Here is a 23,755-nt window from a genome sequence, read left to right on the forward strand (position 1 = left end):
CATACCTTGGAGGAGGGGCTCTTGGCTCTGTGAGGGCTTGCGGCCACGTGTTTCCCGCCCAGTTTCTCCTCGGTCAGAACGCGATCTCTCTCCTCCTCTGGAAGACTCTGCAAGATGAAAAAAAAACACCCTCCAGTCAAATCTAGGTCTAGGATCTAGGACAGTGGTTCCCAATCTTTTTTAGCTTAACTTGATTTCTGAATCCAAGCACCCCCCCTTTTTAAAAAAAAATTTTTTTAAAGGTTGAAGCACTATATTGTGATAGTAATCATTGCTGTACTGTGTTTGTTCAGTAACAGGAGTCTCCCTGTATGATGCAGCCTCTTTCTCCAGCTCTTTAACCCATTTAGACCTGAGGCCGATTCTAAAAAAAAAAAATCTAAGTTTTCTGAAAAATACAAATTAAAATACAAATTAAAAAACAAATTAAAAAAATACATATAATACAAATATGTATTCACAATTTTGAAAAAAATGTATGTTGCTATATACTGTACATAGCAACAGGAACCCCAAAAGGGGTTCCCATCTTGAAAGGTATACGGTAGTTACAAATAGGGGTTCCCGCCCCAAAATGGGTTAATAAACATGAAATACATTTTCAGGTAGGTGACACCATTTCAGTACCCATTTATCAGCTTTATTTTCAATTACCGGTAGTTCCAATTGTGTCTGCTCATTTCTTTGTGTCATCATCACTTGCAATTTCACTTGTTTAATCTTTATACTGACTGAGTCTATCCTGATTGGATAAAATGTGTATCCTGACCTGAAAAGGCATTTTCTGTTTAATACAGAGCTGGAGAGACATGGAGACTCCTGTTACTGAACAAACACTCTATAGCAATAAGTATTATCAGAATATAGAGCTATTTAACAATTATTTTAACCAAAGAAAATCACTTACCACTTTAATGATATAACCCACCTTTTAAAGAATATAATATTACAAAAAAGAAATTGGATGAAAGAGTTGCAATTAATGCATCCTGAGTAGCTAATTCTTTTTAAACATAACCATAACGTTTCAGTAAGTCCAGTTTGATGTCAATCTGCAGCATATTAAAAAATTAAACAGCATAACAGCACACGACACAAGTATTGCACGTTGAGAAGAGAAGATTGCCTGAATTTTTTATTATTTTTCTAAAAACAGATCTACCAAGCTACATTAAAATGCAAATGTGTATTATACCTCCAGAAACCGCTGAATTTCGATATCGTACTGCTTTTTCCTCTGATGCCCAGGAGATGAAAAAAGAAAAATACAATATGATCACATTACATACCATTCATCATTGATATCAAATCATACACATTTATCATTTATATTAAATCCTATAGTTAATAATTGTCAGATCAAACAAATCAGATCATAACAAATGAAATGTGTCATTTATATCAAATCATTCATATGCTTATAACGGAAAGCATGTGTAAGAACAAAGAAAGCAGAACAATAAACAGTGAATGATCTTATATTAGACCACTATCTACGTATGTCAGTCGTTCTCAAAGCGGGGTCCCTCAGGGTTTCTGAGGGGGTTCCAAATGGCCCCCTTACAGGTGTGTAACTCTGAGAGGGTACAAATGGAACCAAATGGACCCTTACGGGTCCATTTGGTTCCATTTGTACCATCTCAGAGTTATGGGGGTCCACTGATCTATGTCATAGACTCAAGATGACTGTCATCTGCGACCTGTACCTACAGTCTATACAGACAGACAGACAGACAGACAGACAGACAGACAGACAGACAGACAGACAGACAGACAGACAGAAGGGTACCTGTTCACATCGTTTCTGGAACATGTCTTTCTCTTTCTGGGTCATCATCTTCCACTGTTTGGAGCACAGAACCATCCTCTCTGTGGACGGAACGTCTTTCATGTTGACCATCAGCTCTGCACAGTACAGGCTGTAACCGTTCCTATAATACACACACATTTAAATGACTATACTTACTAAATTACTATACTTATTGCCTACTCTGTGTGGAGTTTGCATGTTCTCCCTGTGTCTCCTAGGGTAGTTAATACCCTCACAAAAACATGTAGTAATCCTGGTCGCTATAGCGCCTCCCCCATGACAGCCGGGGCGCCTGATGGAGGGGAAAGGAACTGGTTGGAATAACGTGTTCCTTCCACACGCTATGTCCTACCGGGGAAACTCTCCCCTGTCAGGTGACAAGGTCAGTTGGCTCTCATGCATTGAAGGAGGCATGCGCTCGGCCCTGGGCTCCCTAGGTGGGGGGAGTGTAGCGCCCAGGATCACTTAGAAAATTGTCACTGGGTGAAAAAAAGGTTACAAAATCGTGGGTTAATTTATTTATTTTTACAAAACTTGAGAACGCCCTTCATACCCTCAGTTGTGAGTTTGTAGATAGATAGGCTGTTTTCAAAGTGTGACATTGGGGTGTAAGAGTGAGTGAGTGAGTGAGTGAGCGAGCGAGTGAGCTCTTACGGAGGTGGTTTTGTCGGCCGTCCATCGAACTTGTCCTTCAGTTGTCTTTCAGCTTTAGTGAGAACTGACTTCGCCTGATCCGTGTTCACATCTGGATGAGCCTCATGGTACACTCTCATACTTTCCTACGCGCACACGCACACACACACACACGGAGAGAGAGAAAGAGAGAGAGACAGAGGTTAATCTTTTTTTTCTGATCAAGATTGCAGTTTGATAACTTTCACTGCTGATTTGGTGTCCAAAGACCTTTATGACTTCAGTCACATTAGATTACATTATACTAGTCCATACCCAGGGATGTGTGCACTCAAAAGCAATTGCAGAGTTTGGGGCTATGCGCCCCCCTAGACCGAACTGGGAATCCCCGTTGTGTACACATGAACGCTAATAAACAACGTGCATTTTGGGAAAAGTGAATAACAGGCGTCGTGGTTGTGTGCATATCTCTGCTGTCGGGCAGAAACCAGCTAACTCCAAAATGTTCATTTTTCGAAGAAAAAAAAAAGAAGAAAAGTGGAGTTAGGAGGTTTTGTTCATCATTGATAAGAACAGCTGAATGGACCTCCAAGCTCACAATGAGGTTGGAGGTCAAATGGGGTGGAGCCTGGAGTCAGCAAAACCAGCTAACTCCACCCCCCTTTGGTGGAGTTAGCTGGTTTAGCAGAAAGTTTGAGGATCCAATGGAGTTAGCTGGTTTTGTCAGAAGCGCTTCTTAATACTTTTCATTGGTTCAATATTTTTTTAACCAACACACAAACGTAAAGGGTGTTCAATAGCACTGATTTATGGGGGAAAAAACGTCAAAATGGAGTTAGCTGGTTTCTGCCCGACAGCAACGTGGTCAATGCTCGTGTGCAAGTTCAGAGCGATTGCTCAAGACATCGAGGAGAACCATGCGGGACAGAGAGTGTGACTGACTTACAGAGGTTTCCTTAAAAAGGTAGGGTAAGTGATTTACTTTGGTTAAAATAAGTGTTAAATAGCTCTATATGCTATAGAGTGTTTGTTCAGTAAAAGGAGTCTCCCATGTCTCTCCAGCTCTATATTAAACAGAAAATGCATTTTCAGTGCTCTCTCCTGATTGGCTTACATTTTGTCACCTACCTGAAAATGTAAGTATATTCTGTTTACTGAAGAGCTGGAGAGACCCCTGTGACCGAACAAACGCTCTGTAGCAATGATTACTATCACAATATAGTACTTAAACTTTTTTAACAAAGAAAATGTACAAAAAAGTATCACTTACCCTACCTTTAATATACAATAAGATGATAATACATTTGATTGTATTAACCACTTAAACCAAACAAAAATAAATAAACAGACACTGGGTCACCAGTTTGGGTGTAACAATAGCTGTGCAGCATACAGTACATGACTTCTTATGAATAAGGTGTTTACCTCGAAGCCTTTCTGTAGTTCCAGAGCTTTGCTGATCCATTTGAGACGTCTCTTGTCGGAGAGCTGAGACCACTGTCTCCTCAATGCCTCCTTCAACTCCTTCTGACTCACCTGGACACACACACACACACACACACACACACAGTTAGATATTATATATTAATAGAGCTTAACAGTGAGCACCCGGTTTTTGAACGGCTGTGGTGTTGAAGAGGATTTCCCATAGACGTTTCAGAGAGTTTCAAGTCTGAAATCAAACCAACCAGCGTCCTGGTTAATCATGAACATAGCAGTGGTTCCGTTCAGAAGAATTGGAAAACGCAAAGAAAAGGCGAAGGTACAAGACTGCGTACAGTACAATATTTGAAGATTGAAGGAACTTCTCAAATTGTCGTCGTGTCTCCAGGCTATGGGATCTAGTGTTAGAGAAACCCACATTAACATTTCCATGGTAACGCAAGCTCTACAAATCAGAGATGTCGCTGCTACACGTTAGGATTGTGGGTAGTATAGAATTTCTCCATGAATGAAACAAGTTTTTCTTTAAATTAGGATGACTAGTCCATACCCGGTGAAGTGCGCAGGCGAAAGTAGTTGCAAACGTGGGGTTATTGCGCCTCCCGTCGCCGTTAGGATTTAGAAGACATTTGTAGAATCGGCCTCAGGTCTTAAAGATATAGTTCACCTTTTTTCTATTGATGTCACCCCATGGAGAATTGAATTCATGGATATTTTTTTGTTTTTGTCGCATTCCTAAGCCAATAATTTGATGACCAGCGGACCGGTAGGCAGCGGTTCCGGTAGGAGATAAAAAGGGGACTCTTTGTGTCTCCTGGTCATTGAATAGAATAGAAAAAAAGTCATTTTGGGGGTGAACTATCCCCTTTAATGCAGGGGTGATGCAACTTTGATGGATTTGACGTCCACACTCACTCCAGAGGGCCACATTGCATCATTTTCTTTGGCAGACACCTATTATCTCCGTATTTTAACTTTTTTTCTTAAATGAATGCCGTACTTTGCCATTCTGTCACACAAAAGTAAAAATAGCCGATCTACAAATAGCCGATCTACAAATGTATTGGAATTCTGAAAAGTAACATTTCTTATTTAATTAATATGCATTTAGTTATTCTTATGTTAACTTTATGAACTTAAATACAAATACATTGGACGAAAGACAATAGAATTTTAATACTAGTCATTAAGCTACTAATATAGACTGAAGTAATTAAAGCGGGTCATGTTTGCATGTTTTGAATTGTAACAGCTGAAATCAATAATATATCAGTATTCCCATATTAACCTAAGGGCCCCATTAAGTGAAGGTGGGGGCCGCATGTGGCCCCCGGGCCGCACGTTGCCCATGTATGCTTTAATGGGTTAAAATGTTACAAAAATATGGAGATAGGAGGTTTCTGCCCGACAGCAACTATATCGAGGATCTTGGGTAGATTCTCAGAGGTCAAGAGGTCAGGTGAGAGACGTACGTCAGGGTGCACTTTCATGTAGGTCTTCTTCTCGTGGTTGTACCACAGCTGCTGAGGAGTTTTGGCCTTTTCCGGCAGGTCAGACTTCTTCTTCTCCTCTATGAGTTCAGGATGGTCCTGTCTGACACACACACACACACACACACACACAAAACAAATCATTCCTTCAATATTTTACACCAGGGGTCTTCAACGTTTTTCAGCCCAAAGGACCCCTTAGCTGAGAGACGCAGCAGGGACCCCCCACTACATACTGTATATAATTGCAAATCTGTCATAGATTTCATAGATATAAGCACTGCAGTGGTGGAAAAAGTACTTAAAGTAAGTAAAAGTATCGATACTGCAATGTAGAAGTACTCTGTTACAACTTAAAGTAATACTAGGTAACTTTTTCAACAAAACTAAAGTTAAAGGGTCTACACCATGAATTTCAAAAAAAAATTTTTTTAACATTCAGTCATTCATTCTCATTTCAGAGATTTTCAGAATGGGCGTGTCTGAACAGGCCATTTCAGAATGGCAATGCAAGTGACATCACTTGCATTGCCATTCTGAAATGGCCTGTTGGCCATTGCATTGATGCTGGCCAGATAGAATTGCTCAGTAGCCCCCCCCTGCCCAAGAGGACGTTTTGGTATTGCAGCTGAAAGTGCTGTATAAGCCAGAGACAATTGACTTGGGATGAGTATATCTGAGTGATGATTTAGGCTCAAACCTTTTGAAAAAGGTTTGAGGGACATACACCATATGATATTAAATATCAAAAAAAAAAAATTAATTCATGGTGTAGATCCTTTAAATTGTATATCTTTTGTGAGTGGCAAAAGTTTCACAACACCCACTCCATGAATTTCACCCCCGAAAGCCTTTTATACATATATTTTCTATTGAACGGTGATAGGGGTGTCTTTCCCACGAAAATGACGTCATGTAGCCGGAAAACGGAAGCGGAAATGCACCGGTTTCCTGTTTGGCCAGGAACTACCGCACCGGTTTCCTGTTTGGCCAGGAACTACCGCACCGGTTTCCTGTTTGGCCAGGAACTACCACGCTAATAACAAAAGGGAAACTCACGCTGATTTTAAGAGATTGTATGATTTGAAGATCGAAAAACAGAAAAAGAAAACACAGCTCACGGTAACTAAAGCTCCACTGGCTAAGAGAAACGATCCACAGATCGTATAAAACAATTAAAAGAACGCTTTTTGAAACGCTTCCGTCTTCCGGTGAAAACAAATGGAATTCTGGGTAACAGAGGAATAAACAAACGGTCTGCAGTGACGGTAATGACCAGCAAAGGCTGCTAAAAATCGTTATTTGTGGACCTGCACTGTATAACTTTAAGTAAAAGTCCGGAATGAAAAGTTTACTTGAGTAAAAGTACAAAAGTATTGTTATAAAAATGTACTTAAAGTACCAAAAGTAAAAGTGCTAAAATGTTTGAAAATAGCAGATCTACAAGCTCACAACGCGTCGCGATGCGACGCGTTGTGAGCTTGTAGATCTGCTATTTTCAAATAGCCTAGGTATAAAATAGGGCTAAAGTGGTTAATGTATGTTTGTAATTTACAATAATTTACACGCTCATAGTGCGGCACCGAGTACCGCGCTCGCGCTTGTAGATCTGCTATTTTTTGAAAATCTTGAAAATGTGTGCAAATCTTGAAATCATTTTTAACACATTCACTGCCTGAATTATTTCAGATTTTTTGCAGTTTTATGCCAGAGATTTTTCATTGAAAAAAAAAAAGTACTCAGGAGCCGAGATACAGAATTTTTAAGTTTTAAGTTAACAAGGAAGTGGATAGGAGTCTAGATCTTCGAAAAATCATATCTCCTTGGTCTTTGGGTCAAAATCTTTTTTTTTAAATGAAAAGAAATAAAAAAAAACGAGTTAACTCGATCTAGGCAATCAAGTGATGGATTTGAAAAACGAGTTAACTAGATCTAGGCAATCAATGTGTTAACACAAATCTTTGCTTTTGGGGGTCCCTGGCACAACATATTTTCAGGTGGGGGTCCGCGGCCACATACATATAAATTTGGGGGTCCTTGGGATGAAGAAGTTTGAGAACTACTGCTATAGTGAGCATTAAAATGTTAAAAAGGTCTTACTTGAAGCGAGCCATGTTCTTCTCAAACGATTCCTTCTCTCTCTGGAACTCTGTGATGTATTTTTGCTGTAGAATAAAGAACAGTTACAAACCGTCCAGCCACAGATCCAGCCACAGATCTCAGGCTTAGCTTTAATAATACTGAGTTGCACACTGTCTAATATGGACCTGGTTCTGGGGTCAAAAGGTGAGATTAAAGCTCCATTTATACAAAATAATATACATTAGACATTAGCCAATTGTGACGACCGTTAGAGGCCCAGACAGACAGACAGACAGACAGACAGTCTAATCTACACATCTACGATGATAGGAGGATGACTGGGGATCAATCGTTGTTTGTAGATCGGTAGAGTGTCTTTTTTGGGGGGGATTTTTTGTGGATGTACACAGATCTCATATATGGCTTGTATGCAGTGGTGGGAAAAGGACTCAAATGTTTTACTTGAGTTAAAGTATCAATACTGCAATGTAGAAGTACTCTGCTCGCCTCTACTCTACAGTTACAAGTAAAAGTCCGGAATTCAAAATTTACTGGAGTAAAAGTACAAAAGTATTGGTACCAAAATGTACTTTAAGCACCAAAAGTAAAAGTACTAAAATGTTTGAAAATAGCATTTTCAAATAGCCTAGGTATAAAATAGGGCTAAAGTGGTTAATGCATGTTTCATAATATAATCATTTATATCTGCAAAGTAACTAAAGTTTCCAAATAATCGTAGTGGAGTAAAAGTATAGTATTTGCCTCGGAGATGTAGTGGAGCAGAAGTAAAAGTACTGCATATTGGAAATACTGCAGTAAAGTAAAAAATACCTCAAAACTGTACTTAAGTACAGTACTTGAGTAAATGTACTTAATTACTGTACACCACTGCTTGTATGGAATCCAAATGATGGAAATCCGTCGCCGCAAGGGAGAACTTTAATCCATGCAGACAGACAGACAGACAGACAGACAGACAGACAGACCTTCTTCTTTTCAGACAGCTCTTTGTACTTCTTGGAGAGGATCTTGGTGAGGTCCAGGTTGCTCATCTCGGGGTGGATCTTGGCGTACTTTGCCCGTTTCTCCATGAAGAAGCGGAAGTATGGAGTCAGAGGTTTCTTTGGGAAGTCTGGATGAGTCTGGAAGAGAGAATCACGCAATGAAAGGTACATGAAATGACATGGACGATACATGAAGATCACACCTCTCCGGCTCTCAACACCTGATGTGTGAGGGCGGCAGTAGCTCTAGAGGGGTAGAGCGGCCGTCTTGGAATCCGAAGGGTCCGGGTTCAATTCCCAGCTGGCCAAGTGTCTAAGTGTCCTTGAGCGAGACACTGAACCCCTACTGCTTGGAACTCCGGACACAAACACAAACAGAGCCACGAGATAGAAAACCCATTGGACTAAACCAAATGATAAAACAGCAAAAGGAAAACTACCTGACACACTGGAAAGAAGCAACACAAAAGCAGAGTAAACTAGAATGCTATCTGGCCCTAAACAGAGAATACGCAGTGGCAGAATACCTGAGCACCGTGACCGACCCAAAACAAAGAAAAATCTTAACTAGGTACAGACTCAGTGAGCACAGTCTTGCGATCGAGAAAGGTCGTCACAGGCAGACCTGTATCCCGAGAGAAGACAGACTATGCACCCACTGCACACAAAATGAAGTGGAAACCGAGCTACACTTCCTAACCGTCTGTCCATTGTACCAAGACATCAGAGACACATACTTCCCACAGATTACAACCACACACAGAGATTTTGAAAACATGACCAATGACAAAAAACTCCCATATCTGCTGGGCGAAGTACAACAATGTGCAAACACAGCAGCAAGATTCGTGAGTTGCTGTGATAGGAGAAGGATATCAAACGGAACACAACCACCCTAAAGACTAATCATTGTGTATATTCCTGCACTATACCTGCACCCAGTGATCTTGGTACATAGAAATTGATCTATTGAAGATTCTGACTTTCAAATGTACATATTTTTTGTTTTGATTGTATTGCTGTATTGTTGTATTGTGCTTTCTGCTTTGGCAATGTAAACGTATGTTTTCTCATGCCAATAAAGCCCTTTGAATTGAATTGAATTGAATTGTGTGTGTGTGTGTGTGTGTGTGTGTGTGTGTGTGTGTGTGTGTGTGTGTGTGTGTTACATTGTAAAGTGCTTTGAATATATTTATATAAATGCAGTCCATTTACCATCTACTGTCTGTCTCTCCTACACTGTCTCTGTCTCAACTGTCCTACTGTCTGTCTCTCCTACACTGTCTCTGTCTCAACTGTCCTACTGTCTGTCTCTCCTACACTGTCTCTCTCTCAACTGTCCTACTGTCTGTCTCTCCTTCATTGTCTCTCTCTCTCAACTGTCCTACTGTCTGTCTCTCCTACACTGTCTCTCTCTCAACTGTCCAACTGTCTGTCTCTCCTACACTGTCTCTCTCTCAACTGTCCTACTGTCTGTCTCTACTACAGTACATGTAAGACAGATATAAGCTAATCAACTTAATTTCCTTTTCTCTGTTGTTATGAAAGCATGAAGTCATAATTTTCCAATTGACAATACCAATTATCTGCTCCAAAATAATAACTAGCATCATTATCATAAAACAATTTTCAATGGCTAAAAAGTGCTTTAGGAAAATGAACTTGTCTCACCTTTAACTTCTTGCCTTTGTAAGGGTTCTTTACAAACTCAATGGCGTCGAAGATGAGCTCTGTCATGGTTCTGTATTTGCGTACCTGAAGACACAAGAAGAACATACAATAAGTGCCTGATGATTCATGACTGTATTTCAGTGGTGGAAAAAGTACTCAGATATTTTACTTAGGTCAAAGTAGCAATGCCACAATATAAAAATACTCTGTTACAAGTAAAAGGCCTGTGTTCAAAATGTTACTTGAGTAAAAGTACAAAAGTATTGGCATCAAAATATACTTAAAGTACCAAAAGTAAAAGTACTAACATGTTTGAAAATAGCAGATCTACAAGCTCACAACGCGATGCGACGCGTTGGGAGCTTGTAAATCGGCTATTTTCAAATAGCCAAGGTATAAAATAGGGCTAAAGTGGTTAATGTATGTTTCATAATATCATAATTTATATCTGATGAGTAACTAGTATCTAAAGTCAAATAATGGTCGTGGAGTAAAAGTACAATATTTGCCTCCGAGATGCAGTGGACTAGAAGTAAGAGTACTGAAAACTGGAAATACTGCAGTAAAGTAAAAGTACCTCAAAATTGTACTTAAGTACAGTACTTGAGTAAATGTACTTAGTTACTTTACATCACTGCTGTATCTACGTACAAAAACACACTCTGTCTCTTGTGATTCAGGACTGTCTGACCAATTCTAGATCAAATCAATATTGCTTTTATAAAAACGGCTACCAAAAAATGACAACATGAGCTTAGGGTCAATGCCAGGTGTAGATTCTTAACATGAATCATGCGATGAAATTGGTAAACCCCCTTTAAACGAGCTGTGATGTGACATGTTCTTAAGACTAAAAGCTCTTTTGGACTACAAAAGGTAACCCAGAACCTTCCATAACCTGTTAAGTGCTGTGATGTTTTTTTTTCCATTATAACCAAAAACAAGGAACTTAAAATAAATGCATATTAAATATAATAATAATATATGTTTTTAAAGATCTAAAACAGCTGATCTACAAGTTCACAGTGTGTTGTGATGCGACATGCTGTGAGCTTGTAGATTAGCAATTTTCACTATTTTTTAAAACAATTTGAAAGTACACGTTCTCAGAGTTAGTACCACCTCCAAAGCACGGCCCAAATTAGGTTGTAAGAACCTTATCTGTTTCATGACCTGGCGCTATTTGTTTTTCTCATGCATCTGCTATTAGTTGTCATTACACACACATCCATGCCTTGGTTGGTTGTCCCACACGAGCCGCCGTAGTCTGCTAAACGGACCAAGTCCCGCAAAAGACGCGCTGTGATTGGCCAGTACATTAACTTTGAATGGCAGCTGTGCTGAACGCTCACCCCAAAACATGATTCACGGCATGGATGTGTGTGTAATGACACAACGAATAACAGATTCGTAAAAATAACATCACATTTGACTGCAACAAATAGCATAAGTAGTAGCGTTATGCTTATGGGCCATTAAAAGAAGAAATGTGTATCAAAAGATTCTAAAAAGTAAAAAATAAAAATGAAATCACCACAACTTTTCATCAATTAAATGAATTCCATAAATAAATAAAAAAGAATTAATTAAAAAAAATACATTTTAAGAAGCAGTGAAAACAGCAGATCTACAAGCTCACAACGCGGCGTAAAGCGACGCATGTTGCTATTTTCTCTAGTTTGGGTCCCAGGCAAACATCTAATTTCTCTTTGGGGGTCTTGAGCTTAAAACGTTTGGGAACCACTGCTCTAAAAAAGCTCTAAAAAAGGTCCTTCTGGATAAGAGCGTTGTATTGCAGTGCGTGTTCGTCAGCAGGGGGGGGGGGCGCAACGGTTGTACCTCAGTGGAGACCTTCTGCCATTTCTGCTTGCACATGGTGCTGGTGTAGCCTCCGAAGCACACCTTCTCCCAGTCAAAGTGAGACTCTGTGGTTTTGTATTTCATTGCGTCTATCTCCGGCAGCAGGCTGCGGATCCTCTCCAACAGAGTCAGACACGCCTCTTTGCTCCAGTCTTCTGAAACACACCCTGGGACACCCCGGAAGAAAAGATAGTGTTAAAAAATGACAATTATTCAAGATTCTTTAATCCATTAACTGATTCACTGCCAATCAGGTAGATCTACGCGAACCGCTTTAAAGCCGCCACGTGCCAATCGCGTAGATCTACGTGAAGTGAAAAAAAAAATATATATATATGTATATATATATTTTTTTCTTTTATGTTTTTTTTTTCCAATTTCACCCAAAGACCAAGGAGATATGATTAGTTGAAGATCTAGACTCCTATCCACTTCCTTGTTAACTTAAAACTTAAAAATGCTGTATTTCGGCTCCTGAGTACTTTTTTTTTTCCAATGAAAAACTCTGGCACTGGCTAAAAAAATATGAAAATACCTCTGGCAGTTAAAGGTACGGTAAGTGATATGTTTTGGTATTTTTTTTGTTTTCATTAAAAAGGTTAAAGTACTATATTGTGATAGTAATCATTGCTACAGAGCGTTTGTTCGGTCACAGGGGTCTCTCCAGCTCTTTAGTAAACAGAATATAGTACATTTTCAGGTAGGTGACAACATTTAAGCCAATCAGGAGAGAGCACTGAAAATGCATTTTCTGTTTAATAAAGAGCTGGAGAGACATGGGAAACTCCTTTTACTGAACACTCTATAGCGATGAGTATATAGAGCTACTGTATTTAACACTCATTTTAACCAAAGTAAATCACTTACCATACCTTTAAATATGTGTTTTTAAAACCCACGGTTTGCAAATACTTTCACGATTTTTTTCAAATAGCAGATCTACAAGCTCGTAGCGTGGCACTCGGTGCCGCGCTATGAGCTTGCAGATCTGCTATTTTTGAATAGCCAAAGAAATCTAAAATGACGGAGATGCGTCCCCGGATTGAATGCGTTAACATTTTTCAATCGGATTAAAGATTTTTCAAAGTTTTTTAAAAAATTGCAGATGTTGTAGATCTGCTATTTTTGAATAGCCAACGCTAAAATCTAAAATGACACAGATGCTTTCCCGGTTTTAAACAGGTTAAATTATATTTAGGTATTATCGTTCTAAAGCTACATTCTTGCTGTTCTACAAACAACTAGGGGTGGGATGATGTGAAAATTATGTCAGGATTATTGTGGCCAAAATAACTGCGATTAATCGATATTACCACGATAATCAAAATATGCTTAAATGCCACTTTTGTCAACCACCTGCACCCCAGCATCCATATTCTGGGGGGAACATTAGCCAAAAATAGCTTGTAGATCGGAGGGGGTGCCACAGAATACCTTGTTTATATTTTGAATTTATCAATATCATCTTTAACCACTTAAAGGGATAGTTCACCCCCAAAATGAAATTATTTTTGGGGGTGAATTATGACATTATTTTGCCATAAATGAGCGTGCCTTGTTTCATAGACTGTAAGTGTTGCTCTCTCTCTCTCTTCATTTATTATTATAATGACCATGAGCGGTCCGGTGTTTATGTATTATTATATTATTTATTATTATAATGACCATGTGCGAATGCGCGATGACGTCATCGTTTCTCAAAATCTCCAGATTACATGTCCACACAGATCCACTGAAACGCATGTTTTGGAAAACCTTCACTTATTTATCCGTTTACAAAAATATCCGTTTTAGCAGCCAAAAACACCGTCTGCGTGTGGCTGAAAGGCCCAAACGCACACAAAAATGTGCATTTAGAAAAAGATCCATGTACGTGTAGCCTAGGCCTCAGTGAAGCAGACACATGGTGTGTCACAGCGCGTTGCAACGCGACGCGTTGTGAGCTTGTAGATCAGCTATTTCTTTTGACTATGTAACCCCTGAGTTAAAGGTGTTTTCAATCTGTCCTAATCGAAACTCATATTCTCTCAAGTTCTCCTTAGCTGGAAAGATTGACAGATTTATGTACTGGTCTATCACATCAATCTATCTGTGTGTCTGTCTGTGATTACCTGGTTCGTTCTTGACCCTGCCCGTGGGCTGAGGAGCAGTGGAGACACTGGTGCTGCCGTTCATCATGAAGCCAGCTCTGCAACACACACACACACACACACTTATTTTAACAAAAATAACATTAACACCCACTTTCAGTGGTGGAAAAAGTACTGAAATTGTTTTACTTAAGTAAAAGTGCCAATACTGCAATATAGAAATACTCTGTCCGGAATTCAAAATGTACTTGAGTAAAAGTACAAAGGTATTGGTATCAAAATGTACTTAAAGTACCAAAAGTAAAAGTACTCACTATGCAGAAGGTCCCATTTCATAAGTTTTCGAATGTATAAAATGTATACAAATTTGAAAATAGTAGCTCTACAAGCGAAGCGACGAGTTGTGAGCTTGTAGATCGGCAATTTTCCAAAAAATTTAATTGCCAAAGTTTAAATAGGGCTGAAGTGGTTTTGTAATAATAATCAAAATCTACAAAGTAACTAGTAGCTAAAGTTTTCAAATAATTGTAGTGGAGTAAAAGTAAAACATTTGCCTCTGAGATGTAGTGGAGTAGAAGTAAACGTATTGCAAATTGGAAATACTCCAGTAAAGCAAAAGCACCTAAAAAATTACACTCAAGTAGTACTTGAGTACATGTACTCTGTTACTTTAAACCACTGCCCACTTTAAAAGGGTGGTCAAGAGGTGCATTAAGTACTTTCCTCATGACAGGAATTAGCGACCAAAACAGCATTTCAGAGTGTTGAGGTCAACTCAACACGGCCCACATATTTAAACTTATTTAACCCTATATACACCCGTTGACTGGGGACCCCCAAGAGTCTATCTACACCAGTGGTTCTCAACCAGTGGTCCATGAGGGAGTACCAAGGGGTCCACCAGCAAAAGGTGCCAATACGTTTTCACCCCTTTTATCCATGTTGTATACGTTGGCTATTCAAAAATAGCAGATATACGAGCTTGCAGACCTGCTATAAATCTTGAAAGGGTTAAGAATTTTGTAGAATTTAGCATGTTTAACGCAAATCTTCTCTTCTAGGGGTCCCTGGCACAAAACATTTTCAGATGGGGGTCTGCGGCCAAATGCATATCAATTTAGGGGTCCTTGGCATGAAAAAGGTTGAAAACCACTGATCTATGCACTAAGTTTAACCAAACAAGTCAAACTAAAATGATAAGGAATAGAATAAGAAATGAAGTGATGGCACTTCCAAGGACTGTAGTCATTCCCCTTGCTCAAGCCAACATTGTACAATGTATACTGTAAACAAGATATTGGTACACAAGGTTATGCCTTATTTGCATATATATTTACATGTTATGTTGAAGTTAATAACGCCGTTATAGTATATTACCAGGTAACTGTTGCCATTACTGCTATATTATGTATCGCTGCTGTCAGGTGAGAAACCTTGGGTGGGAACCAAAACTGTTCCTTTTTTCATAATTATTTAAAGAAAAATGGATATAGTGAAAATTGCAGCTCTACAAGCTCAAAACGCTCAAAGAGACTTATTTTCACAGTTATATACTTTTTGGTTGTTCTTAGTTTGTACCATTGCTAGTTATATTGTTGTTGCACAGAAGTGACAGTTGAGTAGTGACAAATAATACACCTCGATTCTAATCCATCTGTTGTAATAAAAGTTGCATTTTTAATTGAAATGTTTTTTTCACGTTGTGAATGGCTCATGTTTTTAATGTATAATAATAGTTATAATTATTATCATCATATATATATATATATATATATATATATATATATATATATATATAATATATATATTTTTTTTTAAACAATAGTAATAATAATTATGATTGTGATTATTATTATTATTATCATCATAATCATCATCAAAAGATGTGAGTTGTGTACCGTTGTGTGTGTTTTGGGGACTAATCCAGGCCAGAACATCAGCTTGTACAAGGGTTCCCAAACTTTTCAGGCCCGACCCCCAAAATAATTATATTTGAACTGGGGACCCCCCAAACACCTCCCCAAACCCCCCAAAATAATCATATTTGAACTGGGGACCCCCCAAACACCTCCCCAAACCCCCCAAAATAATCATATTTGAACTGGGGACCCCCCAAACACCTCCCCAAACCCCCCAAAATAATCATATTTGAACTGGTGACCGCCCAAAATAATCATATTTGAACTGGGGACCCCCCCCCAAAAAAATCATCATATTTGAACTAACCCCCCAAAATAACCAAATTTGAACTGGGGACCCCCCCCCCCCAAACCACCAAAAATAATCATATTTGAACTGGGGACCCCCCCCCCCAAAAAAAACATTAGAACTAACCCCCCAAAATAATCATATTTGAACTGGGGGACCCCACCCCCAAACCCCCCAAAATAATCATATTTGAACCGGCGACCCCCCCCCGAAAGAAAATTGTGGGACCACCCTGGGGGTCTCAACCCCCAGTTTGGGACCCACTGAGCAGTGAGCTTGTAGATCAGCCCTAGCCTCCTCCCAGCGGCCCCTCGGTGACACTGTGCCCAGTAATGGCGCCTGCTCCCCGGCAGGGCAGGCAGCAACACACCACGTAGCCTCCTTCCATGATGCACCCACCCAACTAAACTGTTATTAAAACCACCTACATGCATTAATCAACGCTTCTTTAACCTAGGTGCTGCTTATTGAGGACAATGATCACTCAGCATCTTATTTCGCAGGGGGAAAAACTGGCAAAAAAAACTACAAAAAAGACAAATAATTACATTTTAGAGGGAAAAAAAACAGTTTTAAAGCAGTTTTTTAGTCGATGCCTGGTGTGGGAAATATCGATCCAACGATCGGACGTGTGGATCCATACACATCCGATCAATCATTAAATATTAAATGTTTATATTGTAAAAAAATAAAAAAGATTAGCATTCTTTAGCATGTTAGCAGCTCTCATAGCAGCCTGGCTCCCCCCAGAATGCTTCACTGCCAGGCCGCCATGAATGTCACCCAGATCCCGGGATCGTAGCACCGACAAACCGCCTAATATCTGCCCGAAAACAGCGCCGATCACCCACCTTTTCCTCTCCGATCGCACGCAGGGAGGCTCGCCGCGAACGGAGCTGGTGCTGTGGCCGGGTTTGGTGCTTGAAAGTGGGGTTAAAACCGTGCTAAGCCACCCCGGGGAGTCCCGTCCGAGCAGCTAGCCGACGTTCGAGGCGTCTTGTTCGGTATGAAACTCCGCCCAGCGCCGCAGGGTGGGAGGAGGAACTCCCGAGGAAAATAAACTCCCGGGAAAAAAAAACATAACACGGCAAAGAAACACGAAAACCCCCCCTAAAAAAAAGACGCAGGGCCATCAAACAGCCTCGGATCGAGACTATCGTAGATGTATTTGATCGATTTTGACATTTTTATATCTGTCGTAGATGCGAAAGTTAAAGTCAGACTCGGTAAAATACACATGATAGTCTTGATCCGAGGCTTCACGGAAACCACCAAAAACCCATCAAATATTAAAGTCCATCCACGCCGTACGATCACACACACACCTCATTTAGTAGATAAGATATTTACCATAATTATGTATAATGTTTGGATTAAACGTGGCTTGAAGGTGAAATCATCAAACCTCTTTGATTTGTCTACCCGCCCGGCCGGGACGGTGACGTTTTGAATCCGGGGGACTCGGTAGTCCAGATGCTGACCGATCGACCGCCTGCATGGTCGGACCGGGGCGATCATCATCATCATCAGATGCGATCCCCGGGATCCTCAATCTTGGCCCCGGCTGGACCCCGGCAGGCAGCGGACGAGATGCGGGGCGGGCGGCGGCGGCGGCGGCAGAGGGGAGGCGAACACCGAGACTAAACCCGCCGGTGATCCATGCAGCGATCTCAGATCCTATTGAGAAATGTTCCGTGTCGGTGTCTCACACACACACACACACACACCCGGGACGAGATCAGATCTGTCCCCGGGATCACACACAGTGTGATCCCGGGGACAGATCTGATCCCGTCCCGGTCGGTCCGAAGACTCTCTGACGGGCTCCTCTGGCATGAACCCCGGCAGGCAGGCGGCTCGACATGCCGGGGATGTAGCGACCACACGCCCGCCTTGGCCACAACGCCGATCACGCGGTGGATCCATCAAGCGGTGTTGTTCACCAGAGAAGAGCCACCATATGGATCACTATTAGATTATATTAGAGATGATCCGAGCAGAGACAGAGCCACAGGAGAACCAGAACCCAGGTTGTTCATGGATGGTTGTAGAGATGCCAGCGGGGCCTGGATGAACCTGCAAGCCGGGATGCACACACCTCCCTGCCCGTCATGTGTGGAGGAGGAGGAGGGCCATCCTTCCCCATCACACAGTCCTCTCTGCACGCACACGCGCGCGCACACACCAGCGGTAAGCGGTTTGGATATCAAAACAGTTTCATGTGGTGGAAAAATTACTTACATAGTAAAAGTCCGGAATTCAAAATTTACTCGAGTAAAAGTACAAAATTATTATTATTATTATTGGTTTCAAAATATACCTAAAGTACAAAAGTAAAAGTACTCATTATGCAAAATGTCCCTTTTCACAAGTTTTCAAATGTATAAAATGTATTATACCTTTGATATCGGTGGAAAAAGTTATTTTTACTCTAGTAAAAGTATCAATACTGCAATGTAGAAAAAATCTCACACTTTCAAATGTATAAAATATATTACAAATCTCTTGAAAATAGCAGATACAAGCTCACAATGCCTCGCATTGCGAGGCATTGTGAGCTTGTAGATCTGCTATTTTCAAATGGCTGAAATAGGGCGGAAGTGGGTAATGTACTGTATGTTTTAATCAAAAATAATCACAATCTCAAAGTAACTAGTAACTACAGTTTTCAAATAATTGTAGTGGAGTAAAAGTATAATATTTGCCTCTCTGAGATGTAGTGTGGTGAAGTAAAAGTACTGAACATTGGAAATACTCCAGTGCACTTTCAACCTGGAGTCCCTATTTTGTACAAATCATAGGCAAAAGTTGTAGAAAAATAGGGCTTATTTTGTGGTTAGAGTGTTGACCCCTTGAAACCCTTTTTTTTCCTTGGAGCCCTATCTGACAAAAGCTGAAACCCCCCACACACTTTACACATACAAAACAATAGCAGTTATACAAGCTCATAGCGGCACCAAGTGCTGCACTTGAGCTTGTAGATCTGCTATTAAAAAACATTTTTTGGAAATCTTTGAATATATTTTTTTTCATAGCGAACATTTTAACTCAGATCTTTGCTTCTGGGGGATTCTACAAATGTATTCTAAATCCGGGGGGTAGGTTAAGACTTAGACAGGGGCCATTTTCGAATTGGAGCCTCCTGAAGGTGTATATTTAGGGCAGTTTTGAAAGTGAGTAGGGTTTTACACTCCTTTACTCCTTTTGGTAGGGCATTCCACATTTTTGATGAATAGCATGAAAACAAGTTCATTCCCTTTGTTGAGCCAAATCTGGGTTGAACATGATTCGTGGAGCTGCTGCCTCTGGTGTTATGATCGTGGACTTCATTAACGTTTTGGAAGTATTTTGACAAATACAGGGGGATACCAATGTTGTAGCTCAGACAGAATGAATCCAAACATTACTGCGGCCCAGAAGGTTAAACTGTACTCCACTAGGTTGCACCTTTACATTGGTATCAGAGAATGAGCATTTAAATTGAATGTTTTTTTCAATAAGCAGGTTCAGTTTTGTTTCTGTTTCTCTTTTCTGAGGGTAAATGAGGACTCTCTGATGAAGGCCATGTGTGGCCGAAACGTTGTACCACCTGTACCACTTTTCTGCGTTTTTAAAGTAAACAAAAAAACTGTTTTAGGAGCAATGCTGTTGTTGTGCAGACTTTTATTCTCTATGAGAACCCTGGGGTTAAGAAGAAGAGGCCTGGGTGTTTTGCAACCACAGCATACAGAATGTTAATGGCCATAGTCTGATCATTTCTGTGGGAATTTGTTTCTGCTTTCATGACATATTTGAACTTAATGTATTGTCTCTTCTGCTCAAAAACAATCTTTTAATAACAATTTGGTCTTATAATAAATAATAATACATAAAATCTGTACGACGAGTTGTAGCGAGGCATGTCACATTGAGAACATACAGGCAGACTGGATATGAAAGCAAGTTATGATTTTGTGCAACATTTAAAAATGTACAGGCAAGACCTCTGAATAAATTACAGACAATATGAGCATCAGAGAATACTATAATTTTATTAATAGATTCAGACACTCACAGAGGGAGCACAACAGACATAAATGTGTTACTTGTCGGGATCAAACCTGTGACATTTTGAAGATAGGACATCAAGTCCTGACACATGGCTGAAAGCATGACTGTCTGAAATAAGGCACTTTCTCTAAAAATGTCAGAGGGTTCATAAAATGCTTCTTGTTTTTAATGCGTCTCATGAATTACAATAAAAATAAAGATGACTCATGTTAATAAAGGTTACTCAAGTTATGTTGAGTTTAAGGCAACAAACACATTTCACCCACTTTTTTTTTACTTCTGTAAACCTGTAATGTGACAATAAAGCTAATAGGCTCTATGCACAGCAGCCATATTCCTTCGCAGGTGTTACCAATGATACTAATGAAGGCTCTGTTCCATTCTGGTCAAACCTGATTCTGAAGGCAGTTATCAGTGTTGATTCCATCCTCTAGAGGGAGCACTTGTCCACCAGTTGAACTTAACTACTTGTCCTACAGAGCTAGTAGGATAAGTAGTAAAGAACCTGTGAACTGTTGTTTTCATTCATTAAATGTCGATATAATGAATGTCGATTCTATCGATTGAGTTTTCGATTAATCAAAATATCTTGAGAAGCACCATCTGTTTTTGTACAACGACAGGAGACAGACAGACAGACAGACAGACAGATAGATAGTATAGAAAGTGTACATTTCTCATCATCATTGTGAAATAAACAAACCCCCCACCAACATGAAATAATTATTATTCTTATAATCATTCTGCCTTCTGCTGCTATAGGCTATTCTATATTCTCTACAGTATATACCGTACTCTATATGTCAGTGGTTCTCAAAGTGTGGTCTGGGAACCCCCAGGGGTCCTTGAGTTCCAGGGGGTCCCCATGCAGCAAAATTAGTTAAAGGGATTTTTCAGGCTTTTGTGAGCACCCCAGACAGTTTTTAAGTTGCTTGATTCAGTATTTAGATATTTGATATTCATTTTATCAGACACGCCCCCTTCATATACAAACCCATTCCTATACAAACTCCATTTTAACCATGTTAGATTCATCGAAAACACCCGTCCTTGGTTCTGGTGACTGATATTGTCCTTCTAATACATGAGGGGGCCGTGTTTTTTCATTAATGTTTTTTATATTTTTGGGGGGAAATGAAAAAAACGAAATAAAAGATTTCCACCTATATACCTATACTGAATTAAGCAACTTAAAAACTCTCTGGGGTGTTCACAAAAGCCTGTGTAGACATTAAAATTACCCCAAACATGTTTGAAAGTAAAATATCCCTTTAAAAAGAATCACAAACAGTTTAACCACTTTAACCCATTTCGGCTATTTGAAAATAGCAGATCTTTAAGTCTACACCGTGTCACGATGTGACGCATTGTGAGCTTTTAGATCGGCTATTTTGAAAAAGATCTAGAAAAAATACATGAATGTGCGGTCCGTGACAGGAAAATGTTTGAGAACCACTGGTCAATATACTATATACTATATTATATATATTCTCAGTATATTCTGTATTCCTAAAAGGTAAACAAACTAAATATATTGGACAGTCTGGTAAGCCTGGACCCTCCATTGGTTAGCAGAAACATCCGTCAGGCTGGATGGACCAATGGGAACAAAGGGGCGGGGGTCATTCAGGCATGTCTGTCAGGCTGGACGGACCAATGGGAACAAAGGGGCGGGATCAAACAGGCATGTGTCTCTCAGAGAATTCGTCGAGCCCAGCATCCTCGTCCAGTTTGGGTTCAGCGTCATCCGCATCCAACTGTAATCCACACACACACACACACACACACACACACACACACACACAGTTCATAGAATTTGTCCCTCACGGTCTCCATTCCTATGGTCTCTCCTACACTGTCTCCTTTCCTATGGTCTCTCCTACACTGTCTCCTTTCCTAGGTCTCTCCTACACTGTCTCCTTTCCAATGGTATCTCCTGTCTCCTTTCCTAGGTCTCTCCTACACTGTCTCCATTCCTATCGGTCTCTCCTACACTGTCTCCTTTCCTATGGTCTATCCTACACTGTCTCCTATGGTCTCTCCTACACTGTCTCCTTTCCTATGGTCTATCATAGACTGTCTCCTTTCCTACAGTCTCTCCTACACTGTCTCCTTTCCTATGGTCTCTCCTACACTGTCTCCTATTGTCTCTCCTACACTGTCTCCTTTCCTATGGTCTCTCCTGCACTGTCTCCTATTGTCTCTCCTACATTGTCTCCTTTCCTACAGTCTCTCCTACACTGTCTCCCTTCCTATGGTCTCTCCTACACTGTCTCCCTTCCTATGGTCTCTCCTACACTGTCTCCCTTCCTATGGTCTCTCCTACACTGCATACAGCAAACATGTCCAACATGTTACATTGCCCACGGGTTGCTTCCAAAAATGTATTATGTCCTGCCTACCAGTATATTCATGTGAAATTCATTTCTGAGTGTTTTGAAATCAACCTGGGCAGATAGGCTGTTTCTCTGTACGAATTTGTCGAATTTGCACTGTAATTAAATAAAATAGCTATAATGAGTTGCATGTATGTGACTTTGTTCTCGTCCAAAGGTACAGTACAGTTTGGCTCCTAAACTGTGGAACAAACTCCCGATTGCAATTAGAAATGCAGACTCACTCCCAATCGTCCGCCGTAATTTGACTTCAGACTCCACCTCAGCCCGTAGCACTTGACCTAGCCTCACAGGCTTATGCAAAGGCTAAAATGTAATTTAGACAGCATGTTATGTAGACAGATGCCAGGTCATTTGTTGACCTGGCATCCTATAGTAAGCATGTGTGTGTGTGTGTGTGTGTGTGTGTGTGTGTGTGTGTGTGTGTGTGTGTGTGTGTGTGTGTGTGTGTGTGTGTGTGTGTGTGTGTGTGTGTGTGTGTGTGTGTGTGTGTGTGTGTGTGTGTGTGTGTGTGTGTGTGTGTGTGTGTGTGTGTGTGCGTGCGTGTGTGTGTGTTTGTGGGGGTGTGTGTGGGTGTGTGTGCGTGTACATACACACTGCATCTCGGTCCTGGTGAACACGCGGGGTAAGATGAGCATCTTCACAGGGATGGTGAGCAGCAGAATGAAGGGGAAGGCCAGGGCAGCGGAGCTGGACATGACCGCCCACAACACCCCTAAGCACACAAACTGAATGATGGTCCACAGGTGCATCCTCAGGGTCCTCACCTGCACACACCACCACGCACGCACGCACGCACGCACGCACGCACACACACACACACACACACACACACACACACACACACACACACACACACACACACACACGTTTGTATTAGTTGTGAGGACATCAACATTTTAGGACGGCGATTTTATGAATGCAATTTTCTCTTTTTTTGGGGGGGGGGCATTTGAACCGTAAGCCTAAAGCCGGAAAATAGCAGATCTACAAGCCCACAACTTCTGGGCCTGTTAAT

General features: G+C 40.6%; 2 protein-coding genes across 4 annotated transcripts in view; both read right to left on the reverse strand.

The window, feature by feature from the left end:
- Positions 1 to 17,305, reverse strand: part of ubtfl (upstream binding transcription factor, like) — a 29,714-nt gene extending 12,409 nt beyond the window's left edge. For both annotated transcript variants that reach the window (XM_080440969.1, XM_080440968.1), the window contains exons 1-12: positions 17,143 to 17,305; positions 14,105 to 14,181; positions 11,973 to 12,160; positions 10,134 to 10,217; positions 8,445 to 8,600; positions 7,477 to 7,541; positions 5,359 to 5,479; positions 3,869 to 3,979; positions 2,465 to 2,589; positions 1,790 to 1,931; positions 1,196 to 1,237; positions 6 to 107 (exon numbers count right to left, since the gene is read on the reverse strand). In XM_080440969.1, coding sequence (XP_080297095.1) covers positions 6 to 107; positions 1,196 to 1,237; positions 1,790 to 1,931; positions 2,465 to 2,589; positions 3,869 to 3,979; positions 5,359 to 5,479; positions 7,477 to 7,541; positions 8,445 to 8,600; positions 10,134 to 10,217; positions 11,973 to 12,160; positions 14,105 to 14,171 — 1,203 coding nt within the window. In that variant the 5' untranslated portion in view covers positions 14,172 to 14,181; positions 17,143 to 17,305. The remainder of the gene's footprint in view (positions 1 to 5; positions 108 to 1,195; positions 1,238 to 1,789; positions 1,932 to 2,464; positions 2,590 to 3,868; positions 3,980 to 5,358; positions 5,480 to 7,476; positions 7,542 to 8,444; positions 8,601 to 10,133; positions 10,218 to 11,972; positions 12,161 to 14,104; positions 14,182 to 17,142) is intronic.
- Positions 17,306 to 20,302: 2,997 nt separating this feature from the next.
- The window catches only part of slc4a2a (solute carrier family 4 member 2a), a 52,895-nt gene continuing 49,442 nt past the window's right edge, over positions 20,303 to 23,755 (reverse strand). For both annotated transcript variants that reach the window (XM_080440966.1, XM_080440965.1), the window contains exons 23-24: positions 23,331 to 23,504; positions 20,303 to 22,098 (exon numbers count right to left, since the gene is read on the reverse strand). In XM_080440966.1, coding sequence (XP_080297092.1) covers positions 22,018 to 22,098; positions 23,331 to 23,504 — 255 coding nt within the window. In that variant the 3' untranslated portion in view covers positions 20,303 to 22,017. The remainder of the gene's footprint in view (positions 22,099 to 23,330; positions 23,505 to 23,755) is intronic.

The sequence above is a fragment of the Gymnoscopelus braueri genome (assembly GCF_963280865.1).
Source record: "Gymnoscopelus braueri genome assembly, chromosome: 10".
NCBI classification, from domain to species: Eukaryota; Metazoa; Chordata; class Actinopteri; order Myctophiformes; family Myctophidae; genus Gymnoscopelus; species Gymnoscopelus braueri.